At 43.9% G+C, this 22363-nt stretch overlaps 1 protein-coding gene across 3 annotated transcripts in view; it reads left to right on the plus strand.

Moving 5' to 3' along the window:
* Positions 1-22363, plus strand: part of TMEM135 (transmembrane protein 135) — a 698244-nt gene that overhangs the window by 92782 nt on the left and 583099 nt on the right. For all 3 annotated transcript variants that reach the window (XM_029602284.1, XM_029602282.1, XM_029602283.1), the window contains exon 2: positions 12380-12507. In XM_029602284.1, the coding sequence (XP_029458144.1) occupies positions 12380-12507 (128 nt within the window). The remainder of the gene's footprint in view (positions 1-12379; positions 12508-22363) is intronic.

Consider the following 22363-nt stretch of genomic DNA (forward strand, 5'->3'; position numbering starts at 1 on the left):
GGCCATCACGGAAAGATTAAATGATTTCTTTGCTTCGGTGTTTACTGAAAAGGATGTTGGGGAGATACCCGTACTGGAGAAGGTTTTCCTGGGTAATGATTCAGATGGACTGAAGGAAATCACGGTGAACCTAGAAGATGTGGTAGGCCTGATTGACAAACTGAAAAGTAGTAAATCACCTGGACCGGATGGTATACACCCATAGTTCTGAAGGAACTAAAAAATGAAATTTCAGACCTATTAGTAAAAATTTGTAACCTATCATTAAAATGATCCATTGTACCTGAAGACTGGAGGATAGCTAATGTAACCCCAATATTTAAAAAGGGCTCCAAGGGCGATCTGGGAAACTACAGACCGGTTTGCCTGACTTCAGTGCCAGGAAAAATAGTGGAAAGTATTCTAAACATCAAAATCACAGAACATATAGAAAGACATGGTTTAATGGAACAAAGTCAGCATGACTTTACCCAAGGCAAGTCTTGCCTCACAAATCTGCTTCACTTTTTTGAAGGAATTAATAAACATGTGGATAAAGGTGAATCGGTAGATGTAGTATACTTGGATTTTCAGAAGGCGTTTGACAAAGTTCCTCATGAAAAAGTAAAAAGTCATGGGATAGGTGGCAATGTCCTTTCATGGATTGCAAACTGGCTAAAAGACAGGAAACAGAGAGTAGGATTAAATGGACAATTTTCTCAGTGGAAGAGAGTAGACAGTGGAGTGCCTCAGCGATCTGTATTTGGGACCCTTACTTTTCAATATATTTATAAATGATCTGGAAAGAAATACGACGAGCGAGATAATCAGATTTGCAGATGACACAAAATTGTTCAGAGTAGTTAAATCACAAGCAGATTGTGATAAATTGCAGGAAGACCTCGTGAGACTGGAAAATTGGGCATCCAAATGGCAGATGAAATTTAATGTGGATAAGTGCAAGGTGATGCATATAGGGAAAAATAACCCATGCTATAATTACACAATGTTGGGTTCCATATTAGGTGCTACAACCCAAGAAAGAGATCTAGGCGTCATAGTGGATAACACATTGAAATCGTCGGTTCAGTGTGCTGCGGCAGTCAAAAAAGCAAACAGAATGTTGGGAATTATTAGAAAGGGAATGGTGAATAAAACGGAAAATTTCATAATGCCTCTGTATGGCTCCATGGTGAGACCGCACCTTGAATACTGTGTACAATTCTGGTCGTCGCATCTCAAAAAAGATACAGTTGCGATGGAGAAGGTATAGAGAAGGGCTACCAAAATGATAAGGGGAATGGAACAGCTTCCCTATGAGGAAAGACTAAAGAGGTTAGGACTTTTCAGCTTGGAGAAGAGATGGCTGAGGGGGGATATGATAGAGATGTTTAAAATTATGAGAGGTCTAGAATGGGTAGATGTGAATCGGTTATTTACTCTTTCGGATAGTAGAAAGACTAGGGGGCACTCCATGAAGTTAGCATGGGGCACATTTAAAACTAATCGGAGAAAGTTCTTTTTTACTCAACGCACAATTAAACTCTGGAATTTGTTGCCAGAGGATGTGGTTAGTGCAGTTAGTATAGCGGTGTTTAAAAAAGGATTCTATAAGTTCTTGGAGGAGAAGTCCATTACCTGCTATTAAGTTCACTTAGAGAATAGCCACTGCCATTAGCAATGGTAACATGGAATAGACTTAGTTTTTGGGTACTTGCCAGGTTCTTATGGCCTGGATTGCCCACTGTTGGAAACAGGATGCTGGGCTTGATGGACCCTTGGTCTGACCTAGTATGGCATTTTCTTATGTTCTTATGGCTTACACATTATAAGCTCTGTAAAGGCTCATCAAGTGAGAGCCGTGGCAACTTCAGTGGTCCAAGTGAGGGCCACTACTGTTAGACATTTACAAAGCTGCTTTATGGTCTTCTTTGCACACGTTCACATCCCACTACCATTTAGACTGCATGTCCTGAGCAAGACAGAAAATTTGGCAAGCAGTTCTGCGCAGCCTGTTCACCCAGTAAGCCTCGCTGCAACTGGTGAGGTTGGGGTGTAAGTATTTCCACAGTGCAACCCTTAGCTTAGAACTTCTCATGCGTAATGGCTAATTCATGCCTGTTTGTCAACTGAGAAACCAAGTTTGCTTACTTTTAAAAAGGGTTTTCCATAGACAGCAGGATGAATTAGCCATTCTTAATAGTTGCCTGCTTGCCTCCCTGGAGAGCTGATTATATTGCTAAAGCTTAAGTTCTGGAAGAGACTGAGGGGCTGTTCATGCTGTTTTGTAAATTCTTTACTGAGCTCTTGAGAACTGGGTCTGTATTGGCGCTGTTAGATGATGTCATCCATATATAAGGGATAATTCATCCTGCTAACTATGGAGAGCCCTGTTTACAGGTAAGTATACTTGTTTTATCCCAGGACAAGCAGGATGCTAGTCCTCCCATGTGGGTAACCTCATTGATGGAGCCCTATTGCGGAAAACTTTCTGTCAAAGTTTCTAGAAACTTTTGACTGGCCCTGTGAGGCCACTGAGCATGCCCAGCATGCCATGATATTCTCTGCCACAGGGGTCTCTCTTCAGTCTTCGTTTTTCCGCGCTGCTGTAGGCATCGCGGAGCAGGAGCCTACTGCTACTACTACTACTACAACTTAACATTTCTATAGTGCTACATGACATAGGCAGCACTGTACAAACATACAAAAAGTCAGTTCCTGCTCAATAGAGCTTATAGTCTAATAAGACAAACATACAGGAGAAGAGACTTGGTTAAAAGAAAAGTTACTCAAGACTAAAAGCAGACAATCCGGCATAAGATATAAAAGTGGTTTTAAAAAGGTGAGTCTTTTTAGATGGGATTTAAACATGGCAAGAGAGGAGCATGACGTACCAGTTCAGGAAGATGATGCCAAGCACACGGTGCAGCCAGGTGGAAAGCACGGAGTCTGGAATTGGCAGTAGAGGAGAAGGGCACAGATAGGTGTGACTTATCCGATGAGCAGAGTGCACGAGGAGGGGTGTAGAGAGAGAGAAGAGAGGAGAAGTAGTGAGGTGCTGCAGAGGGAAGACATTTGTAAGTGAGAAAGAGGAGCTTGAACTGTATGCGGGAGCGGATAGGGAGTCAATGCAGTGACTTCAGAAGAGGGGTTATGTGAGCATAGCGCTTTGGCGAAAGATAAGTCATGCAGCTGAATTTAGGTTGCAATAGTCTAAGTGGGAGGAGATAGTGCAGCTCTGCCACCGAGCTGTTGGGCCTATACTTAAGGTCTCTTCATCAGACAATCAAAAAACAGAAGCAACTTGGTAAACTTAGAAACTTGCAACTTTAAATGTTAGTTAAACTTATAATGGTATAATTTCTACCCTGCTACTTTGTTTTTATTTGAACCAATATTTTGCATTGGATAACATGATACGTTGTCTCGGTTGTTTCTTCTTCAAGCTGTTTAGCAGGGAGAAAAAAATGAATGGGAGGGATATGATAGAAGTTTATAAAATCATGAATGAGGTGGAACAGATAAATAGAGAGTGGTTATTTACTCTTTTAGATGGGTGAAGAACTAGGAGACACTCCGCAAAACCAACAGGTAGCAAATTTAAAACAAGTCTGAGAAAATATTTTCATGCAGTGCACAATTAAGACAGAGAATATGGTCAAGACATCTATCATAGCTGAGTTTAAAAGGGGTTGGACAAGTTCCTAGAAGAAAATTCTATAAACAATTATTAGCCAGGTAAACCTGGGAGTGGGCAATAAGAAATGGATCTACTCTTTGGAATCTACCGGATACTCGCTAAAGATCTTTATTGGCCACTGTTGGAGACAGGATATTAGCCTCACTGACCTAGCATAGCACTTTTTTGTTAATTAATTTTGATTTATAGTCTGCTTTCCTGACACTTCAAAGCGCATTACATTCAGGTACTGTATGCATTTCCATATCCCCAGAGGGCTTACAATCTAACGAGTTAATTTGCAAAGGAGTTAAGTGCTTAAGTAGCTGTATTTGCATTCAGGCTATTTTATAAACATCAGAAGTACATGCGGTTTATTTTCAGTTTCACACGCACATTTACCTGTGAAAAAAGGGGCGGGGTGGGGCCCAGAGGTTCACGTGGAAGTTGCTATTTTATCAGAGTTACGTGAAAACATTCAGGCAATTTATCCACACGGTTTTACACCTGCTACTTAACTAGTGGAATTGACATTAAACTCATCCATTTGCTATTTTTGGGTGGGAGGTCTGGGTGAACAGGGGGCAGTTCAGGGTGAAGTACTAAGAGGGTCTCCGTGAATTGGAGATGGACCAGATGAACGATGGAGGTATCAGCAAACTGATTTCAAGTACGCATGAATATTTTAAAATGTACCTGCTTCCGTGTGTAAATCAGGGTTTTATGCATACAAGTAATATTTTTTTAATGCATAAAATATATGCGTGTATCTTTATAAAATAAAGTAAGCACTTTCAATGCATTGTAAATATCCATGCATACTAAAACATCTGGCATATGTTAGGTGGATATACACTTATTTTATAATCTGTGTGGACCGGATATGCGCAGATTATATCATACTATATTAGATCTCAGCATGCTGCCTATATATGTGCATATATGGGGCCCCGCGGAGATCTTTGAAAATGATCCTTTAAGTTTGTACCTGAGGCAATGGAAGGTGAAGTGACTTTCCCAAGGCCACAAGGAGTGTCAGCGGGATTTGAACCTTGGCTTCCCTGGTTCGCAGCTCTCTGCTCTAACCACTTGGCTAATCATGCCTCCTTCCTGTAAGGGTAAAGTAAAAAAATAAAATAAAAATCATATAGATACATAGAAATGACGACAGAAAAGGACCAAGTGATCCACCCAGTCTGCCCAGCAAGCTTATGCTTATGCCGGTATCTGCTGCACTGTGCAGGTTACCCCCATGCATAGCAGTTTCCCAGACCGTAAAAGTCAGGGTCCTCCGATGCTGTTTGAATCCACTTTCCCTTAAACCAGAGCTTTCCAAACTTTTCATGTTGGTGACACACTTTTTAGACAAACATAATTTCGGGACACAGTAATTAGTCTACAAGCAAACCGGAGGTTAAAGGTTAAATGAATGAAATGTATTTCGACAATTTATGTATGTTTCCTTAAATATATACATAATAAAATGTTTCACGACACAACATATCTTGTGAAAACCTTTCGTTTATATTAAAAATATATAATATTCCAAGATTAATATTATTGTTATAATTTATGAGTAACAATAATAAAACAAAGTTATTGTGTTATTCAATTTACCTCTTTAATGAGATATATGAGCTTGATGGGATGAACATAGCTTTTGAATATTTGGTGTTAATAAAAAAGTCCAAAGGGTCTTCTGCATAATTTTAAAAAGCTGGCCAGTTTCACACTATATAATTATTTGATAGCCTCATTCAACTAATTCTATATGGCTATGAGAGTGAAATCTGGAATTTATAGGAAGGGACAGAATGTCAATATAAATCCTGCACCTCCAGTTCTGTAACTCTGGGCATCCACTGAAATTCTCCCAAACAATGGAGCTTGGATGTTTCCCTTACAGCTCATCATACTAAAATATATTTTCAAATGCTGGTGTCACCTCACAGTAACAGCAGCACAAACACCTTCCACTGCCAGGCACATTGTGAACTAAAATAAAACCTTGCAAAAAAGACACTCAAAATCTATACTGCAATCCCATTGTAACATAACAGTAATAACACCAAGGACTCAAACAACAATAACCCTACCTGTGAAAAAGCATGGGTAAATATTACACTGGGTCCTAGAATACCAATACACCACCTACTGAGGAAACAAAACAAACCCGATTGCTATAGATCCCTATGCTAGCAGAATCTCTCATCATGGTCACACACACAGAGCAGAGACAGACCCTCACCAAATACAGAATACAAAATAAAGGAGCACAAATTAAACAAAAACTGAAATGGAAACCCCCAAGAAGCCAGACTCTGTGTATTAACAATGGAAAAACAGAACCACCATTCCTCATAAAACAAACAAAATCAAGAAACATAAAGCATCAGTTATAATAGTAAAACCATACTAATAAAAGAATATTTTAAAACTACTGATAAATAGAATTTCTATTAATTAAAATCATATACATTTTTTACAATTTCCCAGAGGTTATCCTCTCTCACACAGACTCACATGTCCATTCTCTCTCACACATACACTGTCACATACATACACATTCATGCTCTTATACCCACCATAACCTCTCGCTCTCACAGACACTGACACACTCTCAGGCTCTAAGACACTCTCACCCCCTCCACACACACCCCACACACAAACTCTTACTCCCCTGGATTTTCTCATACACACTCTCTCTGGCTCCCTCACATACACACAAACACACACACCCAGGCAAGTTCCCAATCTTTCTCACACAAACACACACACCCAGGCAAGTTCCCAATCTTTCTCACACACACACACCCAGGCAAGCTCCCAGTCATTCTCACACCACTCCCTCACCATCCCCCAGGCAGGCACCCATCCATTCACACACATACACCCCCAGGCAGGCACCCATTCATACACATGCACACACTAAAGGCAGACCCCCTCTCTTTCTTTTGCCAGCAACCTCGGAGCCTCTCTCATTCCTCTGCTGCCACTGATGCCGCATGGCTATTGGGGAGGCGCTGATTGCTGCTATTGGCGCTGAAGCCCATTCTGCTGCCTCCTCTGTGCAGGCCCTGTGGGTTTCCAGTTCCTCCATGTTGATCTCGTACATTGTGAGATCCGCATAGAGAAAGTGCTACTCTTGACATTAACAAAGATTACATGTGCCAATCAGTAAAAAGTAATTTCTTTCTTTTTTTTTTTTTTACCTTTGCTGTCTGATCTTAGTTTTCTAATTGGTTGGTCCCAGGCTTTTTTGTTCCACCTCCCCTTTCTTATTTTTTTGCCAATTCATTTCATATTGTCTTTTTTTCTATTTCTTTTCTCTCCATCTATCTTCTTCCCTCAAACATACAGTCAGGTTCTCATTCTCACATGCTTTCTCTCTCTCTCACACACACACAGGCTCTCACTCTCACATGCTCTCTCTCTCATACAATCATTCATACACAGTCTCTCTCTTGCACATGCTGTCTGACTCTCACACACCCAGGCTCTCTCTCACTCCCACATGCTGTCTTGCTCATGCACAGGCTCTCGCTGTCACATGCTGTCTCTCTCTCACACACACACACACACACAGGCTCTCACATGCTGTCTCTGCAAACATTGAGATCCTCACTCCCACACCCAATCTCTCAACTCACACAGGCACCCAATCTCTCAACTCATCTCATACACGCACACAATCTCTCAATTCAGCTCATACAGGCACCCAATCTCTCAACTCAGCTCAGCTCATACAGGCACCCAATCTCTCAACTCAGCTAATACACGCACCCAATCTCTCAACTCGGCTCATACACGCACTCTACGGGCCCTCAGCCTCTCTCTTACCTCTGGGCCTCCTCTTCACGGGTCGCTGCAGGATCGGCTCTGCAGCGGCCCTGATCTTCTCGGGCCGATCCGATCCGCGGTGGGGGCCCTGCTACCGGGCCTCTTCTCGCCCGCTGCAACAACGCGGCTCCTCTTCTGCACGCGGCTGCTTCATCTCCTTCCTGCCCGTGCGGCTCCGGCAACATTTTTCTTCCGGGGCCGCGTGGGCAGGAAGGAGGCGGAGCACCTGCACGTTCAGACGTGCCCTTTTTCTTCGGGCCGTGGTGACGTGAACTCACCACGGCCTTACCGATCTTCCAGCTGTGCACAACGATTCTTCGCTGCTCAGCCGCCAGTGGGATGAGCTCCACCGGCGGCCGCATTGGCTCCCACTTGCCGGTGTGTCACGTGCACCGGGCTTGCGCGACACACCGGCACACCTCAGGCGACACACCAAAGTGTCGCGACACACACTTTGGAAAGCTCTGCCTTAAACCTTGCCGTGGAAGCAGAGAGCAATGTTGGAGTTGCATCAAAAGTATCAGGCTTAGTGATTAAAGGGGTAGCACGACAGCAGCAAGTTACCCCCTTGTTTATTTGTTCCCCAACTGTAAAAGGTTGCTGTCTGAATCCAGTTCCCCTTTACCCACTGCCGTTGAAACAGAGAGTAATGATGGAATTGCATTAACAGTATCAAGGCTTATTTGTTAAGGGGAGCAACTGCCACTCCAGCAAGTTACCCCCAGTTTTCCCTGTGCATTCTTTTCTTTATTTCCATCCTCTAGCCCAGTGGTTTCCAACCCTGTCCTGGGGACCCCCCAGCCAGTCAGGTTTTCAGGATATCCACAATGAATATGCATGAGAAAATTTGCATGTTATGGACGCAGTACATGCAAATTTTCTCTCATGCATATTCATTGTGGATATCATGCATATTCATTGTGGATATCCTGAAAACCCGACTGGCTGGGTGGTCCCCAGGACAAGGTTGGGAATCACTGCTCTAGCCTTTAGGGATCCACAGTGTTTATCCCATGTCACTTTGAATTCTTTCACTGGTTTCGTCTTCACCACCTCCTCCGGAAGGGCGTTCCAGGCATTCACCACCCTCTCCATGAAGAAATATTTCCTGATATTGGTTCTGAGTCGTCCTCCCTGTAGTTTTATTTCATGACCCCTAGATCTACTGAATTCTTTCCAACGGAAAAGGTTTGGCTGTTGTGTATCATTATAACCTTTTAGGTCTCTGAAGGTCCTTATCGTATCTCCCCCTGCACCTCCTCTTTTCCAGGGTCTACATATTCAGATCCTCCATACATGACTCAGCTAAACGACTCATTAACAGTATCTTACAAGTATCCTGTCCCAGGTTTTGTTAGTGTTCTAAATGTCACATAAGCTCAACACCACCAAAAGTATAATTGCCTAAAGTTTAGAATTTAGTCTAGCCTTAATTATCATGCACAGCCTTCTTTCTTATCTTATTTTATTAATTATGTATTCATGACCATCAGTTAGAGCAGTGGTTCTCAACCTTTTCCCAATCTTGACACACCTGACAGGCCACGCTCAAATGTGTGACACACTGCTCATTACAATTCATGGCGGAAATAAAAAGTAAAGGTCTGGTAATTATTTTTAACGTTTAAAATGACATAAGGAAAAGATACGTATTCTGTCTGAATGGAAATTGCATAAATAATAAACATCCCACACCAAAACAGCACCAATTTCCAGCACTTAAACAGTAACCACCTTACCTAAGAAAAGGCAACACTGAAAATATTACACCAGGCCTTAAGACACAAATACATCTTCTATTAGGAAAACAGACCAAGTCAGGCTGCTATAGAGCCCTACACAGAAACTACACGCCAGCAGAAAACCTCACCTAAATCACATGTGCTGACCCTTACCTAACAAAGAATAAAGAGACCAAAACGCATAACTAGAAGCATGCAGACAAAAACTGAATTGGAAACCGCAACAAGCCAGAGTCTCTGTATGCAGTGTAATAAAGGAAAAAAAGAAACATCACCCATCCTTATAAAACAAATCAAGAAATATAAAATCAGTAGCAGTAAAACCATACTAACAAAAAGAACAGATTATTTCAAAACAGCTGATGAGTGGAATATCCAATAATTAAAAACTCATATAAAAAATTTCTAGATACCAATAAAATATTTCAAAATAGCTGACACAAAGACCCAGTAATGAAAAATAAGGATACAAAATTTTTTTTGCTCTGCATACCTGGGAGCATTTGATATCCGGGTGCCTTGAGATTGTTTTGAATTAGCAGGAGGGAGGGGTGGTTTGCTTGGAACTTTCTCCTCTCTCTCAGTCACATACCAGTGCTCTCTCTCACACTGGCTCTCAATTACACACCTATACACACATGCTCTCAGTCACTCACATATACACATGCTTTTTCTCTCACTTATATAGGCTCTTAATTACACATTAACACACATGCTGTCTATCTTTTCACGCTTACACACACAGGCTTTCAATCACACACATACATGCTGTCTTTTTCTCTCACACACAGACTCTCATTCACATGCTTACAAACATGCTCTCTCTTTCTCTCATTTACACACAGGCTCTCAATCACATACTCACATGCTCCCTCACCTAAACCAGCTCTCAATCACACACAGACACACATGCTCTCTCTCTTACTTATACACACAGGCTCTTAATCATATATACACATGATCTCTCTCACACACAAAGGATCTCAATCATACACACATACTCTTTCACACAAACAGGTTTTCAATCACAAACTTACACATACAGGTTCCCAATCGTAAGCTTGCATTCATGCTCGCTCTCTCACAGGCAGGCTCTCAATCACAGACATACTCTCTTTCACATATACAGGCTCTCAATCACACACATACATGCTATCTCACTCACACACATACACACACACAGGATCTCAAACACACATGCTTGTCTCAAACACACATGCTTGCTTGCTCATTCACTCTCTCTCCCTCCCTCCCCGGAACTAGTGGCAGCAGCCTCGTCCCAACCCTAACCTCCTTCATTTTCAGCCCTCGCGCGGAGAAAGGAGTCCCATCGGCCGTGGGGGTTGACGTTCTTCTTCATTTTTCTCCGAGCCGCGCTGCTCATTCCTCCGGCCGCGCCTCTCTTCTGTTCTTTGGGCTGACGCTGACCACACTAGCATGGTCTCTTCTTCCCGCACACGCACTTGCTGCTCACCACTTCCTCTTCCGGCCCGCGGGGGGGGGGGCCGAAAGGAGAGACCATGCCGGTGTCGCTGACTCCAGCTGTTCCGCCCGGGCTGACAGCATTTTAAGCCCGGGCGGAGGAGGACCGGGGAGCAGCTGAGTCAGCGGGGGACTGGGAAGTGTGGCGACACACTGGTTGAGAACCACTGGGTTAGCGTATAAAAGACTTGAGATGAACTAAGAAGTTTTCCTGTTTTTTGTCTGTGGGAGAAATGTTTAGTACATGTGGCCTAGAATTAGTATGGAATGAGGAAATACTTTCAGTTACACTTATTCACATTTTAAAAAATAAGGAAATGAGTGAACATTTCATGATGCATATTTTCCTTATTTGGTACAGGAATGTACACATTGTTTTGATTACTTATCAGTGGCAAGGCTGTTTTCAAAATGCTTGGTGACTTCACAGTGCGCTCTGAGCTCCCTGAGATTGTAACCGAATCAACTGGACTGTTTCTTAGAAAACCTTCTACAGGCAGTCATAGGCATCGATGGCTCATGTAAAATGTGAAGCAGGGGTCATTGGATGACAGGTTCAAAAGTTATGGAGTTGGGAAACAGGGCAGGGGCGGGGCTCACTAGGTTAAAAAGTGGCCAGATATTCATGTAATAAATTGAAAACGCATAGAAGCTACCAGTTTTTTCATGACAGCTATTTCCCATGTCTTGAATCATTTAATTTTCTCTTTCTACATCGCAATTGATATGGTAAAAGGAAGATTTGTGCAAGGTACCTCTCTTCTGTCTGACTAATGGCCAGCAGCGTCCTTTCTGCTGATCCCTTAAAATGACCTACCTTCTCTGGCTTTTAGTTGCTTGATGTAGTCAAACATGAACTGTTTTGTTTTTGTAAGTCTCTATAATATTTAAGAAGATTATTATAGTTATGGAATTTACCAGTAGACTAATGAGTGAGTGAATTAGATATCTGTTCCGAATTTTCATTTGATTTAGGACAGTCCGAATTAATACTGTGGTTTTGTAGAAATTGTGAACAAGAAGATTGATTTATTTCCTTATTTATAAACATGTGGCATTCTGCCTTTTTTACTAATGCTGCCTGGTGCTAATTATGACATGCTTGATGAGACCGATAATATTTCTTTTCCAGTCACCCTAAATCTTAAAGCTTTCAGCCAAATTAGAACACATGCATCTGCCTTTCTTGCCAGTGTGCTGGTGTGGGAGCTGGAGAATGAGGTTCTGTGGGCCACTATATGTGACTACTAGGCATTTCCCATTGTGCTTTCTTCCTTACTCATTATTTCTAATATTAAGGAGAAAGGTTTCCCTGAAGGAACACACAACACTGTCCTTTTCAAGTCCTGCAAAACTGCACCTTTAGATTGATCATTAGATACTAAAATTGATCACTGTTGATGGCTGCCTCCCTCCTGGATGTTAGAGGACGTGAAGCCCAATTTGGTGATTGAATCCAAGCCTCCTTCATAGCAGCATATTGGACGGATGGTTGGTGGGCGATTGGGCTGGTCTTGGATTTCCATTGTTTTGGGGTGGAGCGCAGGACTGTTATTTTAAATATTTTGTATAAAGTTGCTGACAGTACTGATTGTTTCTGGTTTTAGAATTGCAAATATCATCTTGACTAAAAAACACTGTTTGTTTTTCTCCGTAGATTGCAGCCATCCTCCGAAGACGAAAATTTGATTATTATGTACACAAACTACTACCTGAAATCTTGCAGTCAACTTCATTTCTGGCTGCAAATGGAAGCTTGTACATGGCTTTCTTCTGCATTTTAAGGTTGGTAAATGCTCTCCGCACGTAGCTGGCATGGGATTAGGTTACCCAGTGTTTATTCTTGTGGAAATTGTGATAGATTTGTTTTAAAAACCTTTACTATGTTGTTAACAAGGAATAAAGTTTTCATGGGCCTCTAGCATCTTTTTGTGATGCAGAGTTATAAGAACCGAAATTCTGTTTCTTGAATAAATAGACTGCTTGTGAATAATTTGTATTTCAGAATAGCTGACTCCTCCCACTAAAAATCTAAACCTTCTAGTTCTTTATTTATTTAGTTTTTTTTTTGGTATGTCAGTTTCTTCATGCTCTTTTTGGCTTTCTTCTCATTCTGAAGTGACCTTGGGCAATGGCACCATGAGCTTCATTCACAACTATACAAGACTTTTTCCTCTTATTTTATAGCCCTCTCCCAACTTAATCCAGTCATTGCAGCAAGTCTGGCTGGGAGCCATGCACAAGAGTGCCTTGTGGAACTGTGCAATTATAGGCATGAAGTCCAGCCATTAGACATCACTGTGGCGCAATGACTGGGAGTCCTCTCCCTTCTTGACCAGCCCAGGGAACAAAGACCTGACTTGGAAATCGGGCAAATTTGGATTTGAAATAGAAGAAAATTGGTGAATTTATGACATTCAAACAGTAACGTGGAATGCAAGGGCTGATAGTTTTGATATGATAGTATTGCCCCCAAGTTTCAAACTTTATGTTTGCCATTTTTGTTATTTATTTATTTAAAAATATTCCGCCTATAGTGACAAGTCGTGCTAAGCAGATTACAATTTAAAATCATAATATACGTACAAAATCAATAATTAACTATAAAAAAATAAAAATACAGTAATAAAATATAAACATACTGTTAGTTAAACATTCCTATTAAACATTAGCGAACAGTATGTATCAATATGATTCATAACCCTGCTTAAAAAAATAGGCTTTTATCTGTTTCCTTTACATACTAATATCTTTAAGGGCAAGTATGGTCAAAGGTAGAAAATTCCATAACCGAGGCCCTGCTATTGAAAAGGACCTTAAACTTGTCTCATTCAACCGTGCAATCTTTATGGTGGGCACTGACAACAAATTCTGGTCAGCAGACCTCAACCCTTGACTAGGCACATAACTTTGCAAGCAATTTGCTAAGTAACTGGGCCCATCAATTCTTAATGCTTTGAAGATAAGGACCAACATTTTGAATTTGATCCTATATCCATAATATTGTTTGACATAGTGAATTAGCATAGGTTTTTGGATCTTTTCACTTCTAGGTCACCGATTCAAATCTGACTTTGGTTGGCAGAGTTGGAAAGTCATTACTATTTGAAAGCCATTCGGGAGGCTATGTAATATGAGCTGATGGTCTTCATTCAATTCCCAGTAGCATTTGCATCACTTAAAACCCCCGTCATAGTCTGACATTCGTTGTCACTCTAGTTTTCAGTCTAAGCAGAAATGCCAAGATTGAACAGGCATGGAAAATAATGTCCTCTGTGTCCTGCCAGACCAGTCATCACCAGCAGGATTTGCCCTTCCCACCAGCAGATGGAGGCAGTGTGTCAGATTCTTTTCTGACATCGCCTTCCTTTACAAGCTGGTGCAGCAGAACCGAAATCAGTTGTGTCTGCCTCTAGCAGATAAGAACATAAGAACATGCCATACTGGGTCAGACCAAGGGTCCATCAAGCCCAGCATCCTGTTTCCAACAGTGGCCAATCCAGGCCATAAGAACCTGGCAAGTACCCAAAAACTAAGTCTATTCCATGTTACCGTTGCTAGTAATAGCAGTGGCTATTTTCTAAGTCTACTTAATTAATAGCAGGTAATGGACTTCTCCTCCAAGAACTTATCCAATTCTTTTTTAAACACAGCTATACTAACTGCACTAACCACATCCTCTGGCAACAAATTCCAGAGTTTAATTGTGCGTTGAGTAAAAAAGAACTTTCTCCGATTAGTTTTAAATGTGGTGCAGCAGGAAAATCGCAAGTGTGCCTCAGGGACAGCAACTTTCGCTAAGATTGATTTCCCCAGGGGAGCTAGGGCAGGGTCAGGTCGAAGAGTGTTAGGTTGACAGTTCTCCTTAGGACTGATCTTCCCTTCCCCAGGGCAATCAGGAGGGACAATCTCATGGATTCCCTGATGCACAGAAGGATAATCAAAGTTTGCTGCAGGAGTGGGAAGCCAAGTTTGTAGGAGGCCTTTACCTGGAGACCCAGCCTGGACACGCAGCACCTGCCACCCCAGAAGCAGGTATGGAGAGGGGCAGGAAGTGTATTGTGGGGGCGCCGCGTCCCAGCTCATTTTGTAAAAATTGTGATGGCTCAGAGAAGCAGGTTGTAGAGGAGGAAATAGGTAGTCCCAGCCCTGCAGAGCAGTGCACCTTTCTCTCCTCCATCTTCTGGCTGTTTTTGAGAAGGAAGATGTGGCAGATAGGCAGTCAATAGCATCAGAAGCAGCAGGGGTGCAGCCAACCTAGGAGGTAGCAGAAGGGGAGGAGGAATTGTCCTCAGACTTCTTCCTAGCAATGCATAAGGTCTATTGCCAAATGAAGGGAAGGTCATCTCCTGAGGAGGGCACCAGTAAGGAGTGGCTGGAACCTACCAATGGAGAAGAGGTCCAGAAGGGCTGGTTCCTGGCAGATTTTCAAAGAGAAGATTTCCTCGGAGGAGGAAAAAGGGGTCTTTGCAGGAAGACTCATCAGAGGAGAGTGAGAGAGACCCCAAAGGCCCTCAGGATGACTTCACTCTGAGGCTGTTCAAAGCCGAAGAACTCAGGGCTTTAGTAGCAAAGGTCACTCAGGTATTAAACCTGAATGAGGATCAGCCTAGGGGAACCAGGCACAAAGGGAACTCTATTTTAACAGGCATTAGGAAACCTGTTAGGACTTTGCCAATACACTTAGTCATTCAGGATATGATGACAGAGGAATGGGAGGTTCCGGAATCAAGATTGAGGAGTAGGAGGACTATGCAAAAGCTGTATGTGGCAGAGCAGCAAGATAAGGATAGACTGCTGCAGCTGCCTAAGATGGATGCAGCAATCTCAGCAATAGCAAAGAAGGGAGGGGGAGCGGCCTTAAAGGACCCCCAGGATGTGAAGAGTAGAGACGCTAGTAAAGAGGTCCTTGAGTTGTCCTCATTAGCCCTTCAGGCAGCAATATGTAGGAGATACATGGCCAGGGCACTTATGATATGGTTACAGCAAGGGGGGTGGAGACTGGTGCAACAGGGTCACAGGGAAATAGTCCAGACCCACTCTTTTGTAATCAGCAGCAGCCTTCCTGGCAGATGCACTTTACGATCTGATTAGAATGCTAAACAGCTAAGGGAGAAGGAACGGAGTTAATGGCAAGGCGCATGCTTTGGATAAAGAACTGGGTAGCAGATTCAGCATCAAAGGCCAATCTAAGTAAGCTCCTGTTTAAGGGAAGGCTTTTATTTGGTGAAGAGTTAAAGAAGTGGTCAAGGACCTAAGTGGTGAGAAGTAACAGAGACTGCCAGAAGTGAGGCAAAGGAGAGTTACCCGTTGAATGCTGATTGAGGCAGTGCCTAGGAATGGAAGGCAGTAAAGGCCAGCTGGGAATCAGAAATTTCCAGAATGCCATGATGAGGGCAGCCATTTTCCGGGAGCCGGCCCATCCCTAGAGAAGGGAACAGGTCGTCCCCTGGTCAGTAAAGGTTCACAGGGCCTCTTCTAAGTATATCCAGTAGGAGGTAGATTACAAACTTAATATGAGGAGCGGCCCAACATTACAGGGGACCAGTGGGTCCTTGGGATCATTCGGAGAAGTTATGCTCCAGAACTGAAGTTTTCTATAAAAGAGTTATTGCGGTCGTCTCCCTACAAAGGAGTAAGAAGAAGGCAGTACAGGAGACCATAGACAAATTAATTCTGTTACAAGCAAATATTCCGGTCCCTCAGGAGGAAAGGAGAAGAGGTGAATACTCAACCTACTTCATAGTCCCAAAGAAGGAGGGCACTTTCTGAACAGTCTTAGATCTGAAAGGGGTAAACAAGGCTGTAGTAGAACCATGTTTTGACATGGAATCTTTAGCAACATTGAAGGCAGCGGTAAGAAGAGGCAAATTTCTGTCCTCTCTGGACATCTCAGAGGCCTACCTTCACATCCTCATCAGGGAAGACTTTCAGCGTTTCCTACTTTTCAAGATAGCAGGTCAGCACTATCAATTCAAGGCTCTGTCCTTTGGTCTAGCAACAGCACCAAGGACATTTACGAAGGTAATGGTAGTAGTGGTGGCTTACCTCTGCAATAAGGGTATGAGAGTGCACCCGTACCTGACAATTGGCTAACATTCCTGGTAACATTCGCTTCAGGAATGTTACCAGGTTATGCACAGGGTAACCCAGGCTCTAAAAAGACTAGACTGGGTAGTGAACAGAGCCAAAAGCCAGATGCAACTTTCTGTTCGATACTAAAGCATGGAAAGTTTATCTGATGAAGGAAAGAAAAGACAAGTTGCAGTAGCAAATAAGGAAGTTGAGGAGCAGTCTGACTCCATAGCATGGTCATACTTGCAGATGCTAGGCTCAAATGCAGCCTTGATAGAGATGGTACCATGGGAAAAGGCCCACATGAGGCAATTACAGCATGCCTTAAGATCCAATTGGTCTCCGCAGAGTAGAATGGCCATAAGAGGTAAGCCAGTGCTGGAGGGCCTGAATGTACACTTGATGAGAACACAGGTGGCATCCTGGGCAGAATGGAGGTCAATAGATCTGATAGACATTTGCAAAGCAGCCACTTGGTCTTCGATGCATACCTTTTCAAATCATTATAGATTAAACTTATATGAGAGAAAGGAAACTAAGTTTGCAAAAGGAGTCCTGGAAGCAGCTATGGGTATCTCCCACCCTGGATAAGTACAGCTTAGGTATATCCCAGTGGTAATGATTGGTCTGGCAAGATAAAGAGGAAGGTTCAATTCGAGCTTATCTGCTAGTTTTTTTTTCCTCATGTCCTGTCAGACCAGTCCAATCCCTGGCCTGGACACAACGGAAAAGGAAGAGGGGGGACCAGGTAATCAGTAACAGAGGCGGTGGAGATCCACCAGTTTAAGAGAAACAGAAAGTCGGGCCTCTGAAAGAGGGTTCAGGGGCTCACAAACCAAGTAGATATTTTTACTTTCTTTCTCTTTTTCTTTTGGGAAAAAGTTGGGAGGACCAGAAGGTATTAGCACACCCATAATTTGAATTTTTGGTCACTGGGAATAAGAAGCCTTGGCAGAAGTCTACTGATTATGGTCCTGCTGCACCAGCCTATATAGGAAGGTGATGTCAGAAAAGAATCTGGCACCCTACCTCTAGCTGCTTGTAGGAGGGCCAAATCCCGCTGGTGATGTCTGGTCCATCAGCACTCGAGGAAAGAAAATTAGCAGGTAAGCTTGAATTGAACCCTATTTTCTACTCCTAGGTGTAGTCCCTTGAGGCACATTGGCAGGGCAGTGTGGGTAAACTTGTATTGCTATTGCCTGTGCTTTACCTTTTATTATAGCATAAACATAGAATAGCATTACTGTGAATAAGTGGATAATTTTGGTTTCTAATGTAACCTGATGGTTCAAGGATATTAGTCCTGACTTGTGTCATGTTCAGATGGTATAACTAGACTCCATCCCAGAGACATTTGACCACGTAGTCTGAACAGGGGTGATCTTCTTTATTACATCCCAGGGCACTCTCTGGTGCCCTCTGACAACTTTATTAACTTCGTTTTTGGCTGATATTACACATGCTGAAATATTGAACATCATAACTGGCTTCAAGTTTCTTTTCTGTTGTGGTCAATCAGATGCTGTAGTGGATGAGGGAGTGAAGCGCTCATTTAGTATTTAAAATTTAGCACCATTATTATTTATAATATATAAGTAAGGAGTGGCTAACATTGGTCCTCAAGAGCCATAAACAGGCTAGGTTTTCAGGATATCTGCAATGAATATGCAGGAGATCGATTTGCATGCACTGCCTTCCATTGTATGCAAATCTTAACTCATGCATATTCATTGTGAATATCCTGAAAATCTGCCTTGTTTATGGCTTTCGAGGACAGGAGTGGTCCACTCCTTTATACGGTAAATAGAAGCAAATGTGGGCCTTTGATGTATATGAATGTGATCCTTAACTGCTACCACAACTGACCCTTAACCTCTACTAAACAGTTAATCCTCTTTAACCTGTTAAGTATAGGGCAGTGATTCCCAACATAGGGTCTGCGAGACCATCACAGGAGGGCCACAAGATGGGAGGCAACCAAAGTACAGCTGCTGAGAATTAGAGCAGGCTGACCTCACCTCTGAGGAGCTCTGCTCTAAGGCACCTGTTGCCTAATCTCACAGCCTGATTCCGTGTCAAGAAGAGGAAGATTGCAACCTCAAGAAACCCAAACTGGCATAAAGAGGCTGGGAAGAGTGTGTCTCATGCTACCACAAGGATGCAGAGTAGAAGAGGGGAAGTGTGTTGTTACCAGCACCTTCAACAGATGCTGCTCCACATGACCAGAAGCAGCAGCAAACAGGATGATGACCAGGAGGAGCATTTCGGGCCACTGCTACATGTGCTCTGGCTGTTCTGCAGGTCTGACAGTGAGGGAAAAAGCTGCACTGAGGGTATATTAAGACCATGAAGGGCAGGAGGCAAGGGACCATAGTAGGTTCAGCACTCAAAAAGGAGCAGAGAAGGGGTTACAGTGAGGAGAGCATAGGCGTGAAAGCACTTGGAAAGTGCCTTAAGAGTGAGGAGGGCAGGAGGGAGTGCAGTAAACTGCTTGACATCTTATGAGGTGCCTAAACGTGCTGCTGCAACCTAATGTTTTACTGAGATGTTTGTATTTATATGAGTGTCTTGAGAATGCTGCTACAACCTGTTGCAGCGCTGAGATGTTAGATAAGAATGTAAACTAGTCCTGTGTTGATTTTACCAAGATGTGTTGTGTTCTTAGTCCTGTTGTTGACTTATTTCAAGTTTAGTCCTGTTCTACATTTTGTCTAATTTAAGTTTGTCATTGATGAATATCAAATTTAGTCTTTACTGACGTCTCCTTCAGACTGTTACCTTTCGACTATGTTGTTTCCTACCTTGGATGAATTTCTTATTCAAAAGGTTGGGTAATGAATACAAATAAATAAAGGGGCGCTTGAGATGGGACTGTGGGGTGAGGGAAGGAGGGAGAGGACCAGAGAAGGGGCCACAAAGGGAAGAGTACAGGAGGCAAGGCACTCAGGAAAGGGTCATAGGGGTGGGAAGGCATTTGGGAAGGGGCCATTGGGAAGGGCAGGAGAGAAGAACACAGGAGGGGAAGCACTAAGGAAAGGGCCCTTGATGGGAACACAGGACTGAGAGGACAGAAGAGAAGGCATTAGGGAAGGGGGCCATAGATGGGGGCAAGAGGGTGAGCAATCAGGAAGGGGGTGCATGAAGAAGGCAGGAGGGACAGAACCAGAGAAGTGGCTGCAGAGGAAAAAGCAGGAGGAAATGTACTCTGGTAGGGTTTGTTGGTAGAAGGAAGACCCTTGGGAAGATGATATGGTGGAGGTGTGGGGGGTAGCACTCATGAAGGATCCATAAAGGGAGGGCAGGAGGGAGAGCGCAGTTTATCTGAAACCGATCCTTGTTGAATAAGTTTTATACATTACAAGTGATTCTGGAGTACATATTATTTGTCATTACATTAATCAGTTTTCCATATGGCATCTAACTGCATGTAAAAATTAAACAGATGCTTGTGGGGATCCACAAAATCTTTGGAGGTTGAAAAGGGATCCACACTCCCCAAAAGGTTGGGAGTACCTGGTGTTAGGGGGTTTAAAAACGAGTGTGTGCCTTTAAGCCATGATGTTGTCAGCCACAGACAGATCCTCAGTACAGGAAAAAGAGACCAGAAATAGAAGTATGTTAAAAAAATAAAATAAAAAATAAATAAAATGAAAACCCAAAGACACCAGACTCTGCATGCAGTGCAAACCAGAGAAATAGAAACAGAAATGCATTTCCTTCTATTCTGTGCAAAATAAAAAGACATGAGATGCAAATTCCCAAAGATGACAAATTCCATTTTCCTAGCATGTAGCAGATGGACTCAGGACCAATGGGTATAGTGTACTCCTGATAGCAGTTGGAAACGGAACAGATTTCAATCTGATATCAGCCCCTAGTACATATACCCCTGCAGGAAGTGCAGCTCTTCAGTATTTTCCATCTCCATAGCAGTTAGGGACTATCTACACGCTCTTACAGCATTAGAACAAATTCAACGGAGAAAACCCAAATTTGGAAGAAAACCTACTCTGAAGACGAGCCCCGCTCTCCTGCGCTGATACCCTCGGGTCCCTCCCCCAGTTGAGAATTCCCAAGGTGATTTCCATGGTCCCTCGGAGGTAAGCCTCGGTCTGGCGGCCGATTCGCGGCAAGGACCTAGCCCCCGATCTCAGGCGCGGGTGAGAGGCAGCGGGTGCACCCTCGAGCGTGGCGGTGAAGGTATTTGCCCTCTCCCCCCGCAGTCAGAGACCACCCGGAACGAAACCGGGAAGCGCCGAAGACAAGGTAAGGTAGAAATCTTCAGCATAGACTCCGGTCTCCGAGGTTCGAGGAGTCGCACAGGTTGCTGGCCGGGACCAGTGCCGCAGGGTTGATCCGCGCCAGGCCCCAGCTAGTTCAAAGGGTCTTTCCACGTGGAGACCCTCCGAGGTGGTCGCCATATTGCCCGTGTGGTCGCCGACGCCATCTTGGCCCTATTCGCCACTCTGTCCGCCGTCTCGATCCGGGTGCACAAGGCTAGCTAGGCGCACAAAAAACTTGTGCGCATAAAGTTACACACACAAGGACCATGCGCATAAGATATATGCACATCGCGCGCCTACCGGGTTGAGCACATACCTGCGACTTGGGCGCACAACTATGCGCACAACCTGCACGCACATTTTAGATGCGCCGGAGCGCATAAGGATTTACGTGCCTATAGCCATGGCACCACCGGAAACGGAGATCAAGGCTCAAGGCCTCTGCCCAGCATGCCATATCAGAGCCGCACAAAGCGAAGATGCCAATACCCTGTGTGCTCACTGCGAGGAGGCCCTGGGAGATCCAGTCCCACCCAGGCCCGAGTATTAGCTCTTCAATGAGTACCCCGGACCTAGCAAATTCCAGCGGGACACCCCCTCAGACGGGGACCCCCAGGGACTCAACGCCCCTTAGCTTGGACCCAGCGTCTATCTCATGGGTGGAATTCTTCAAAGGGCTGCACACCTTCATCCACATGAAGACAGAGCCTCCGGCTAAACAGCCACAGCCTCCACCAGAGGACCTTTATGCCCCAGGCCACTGTAGGCCTAGACAAATGTTTCCACCGCCCAGAAGTCCCACCTATGGGGACACGGACAACTCTGAAGAGGAAGCAGAGCCCCTAGAAGAGGGGGAACTGCCCCTGGGGACAGAGCCTCACCGTACTGTGAGGCGCTTCTTCACCAAGGACGAACTCCTTGACCTGGTCACCCACAGCCTGAAGGAGCTCGCTATCCCGGGCGCAAGTGCTTCGGGGGAGCCTAAGACGAATCCCCTGCTAGTGGGCCTCCACCAGACTTCCCACCATTTCCCTCTGTTACAAGCCGTCCAACAGCTAATTGACCTGGAAAGGAGCGCTCCAGAGTCCACATTCAAAGGGGGACAAGCTATGGCAGCCATGTACCCCCTGGACCCAGCAGCCAAAGACCTTCTGACATGCTCAAAAGTGGATGCCATGGTCTGCGCGGTCTCGAAGCGCACTACTATCCCAGTGGAGGGAGGAGCAGCACTCAAAGATGCTCATGACCGGTGTCTGGAATCCATCCTTAAACAGTCCTTTGAT

Source organism: Rhinatrema bivittatum, chromosome 5 (assembly GCF_901001135.1).
Source record: "Rhinatrema bivittatum chromosome 5, aRhiBiv1.1, whole genome shotgun sequence".
Lineage (NCBI taxonomy): Eukaryota > Metazoa > Chordata > Amphibia > Gymnophiona > Rhinatrematidae > Rhinatrema > Rhinatrema bivittatum.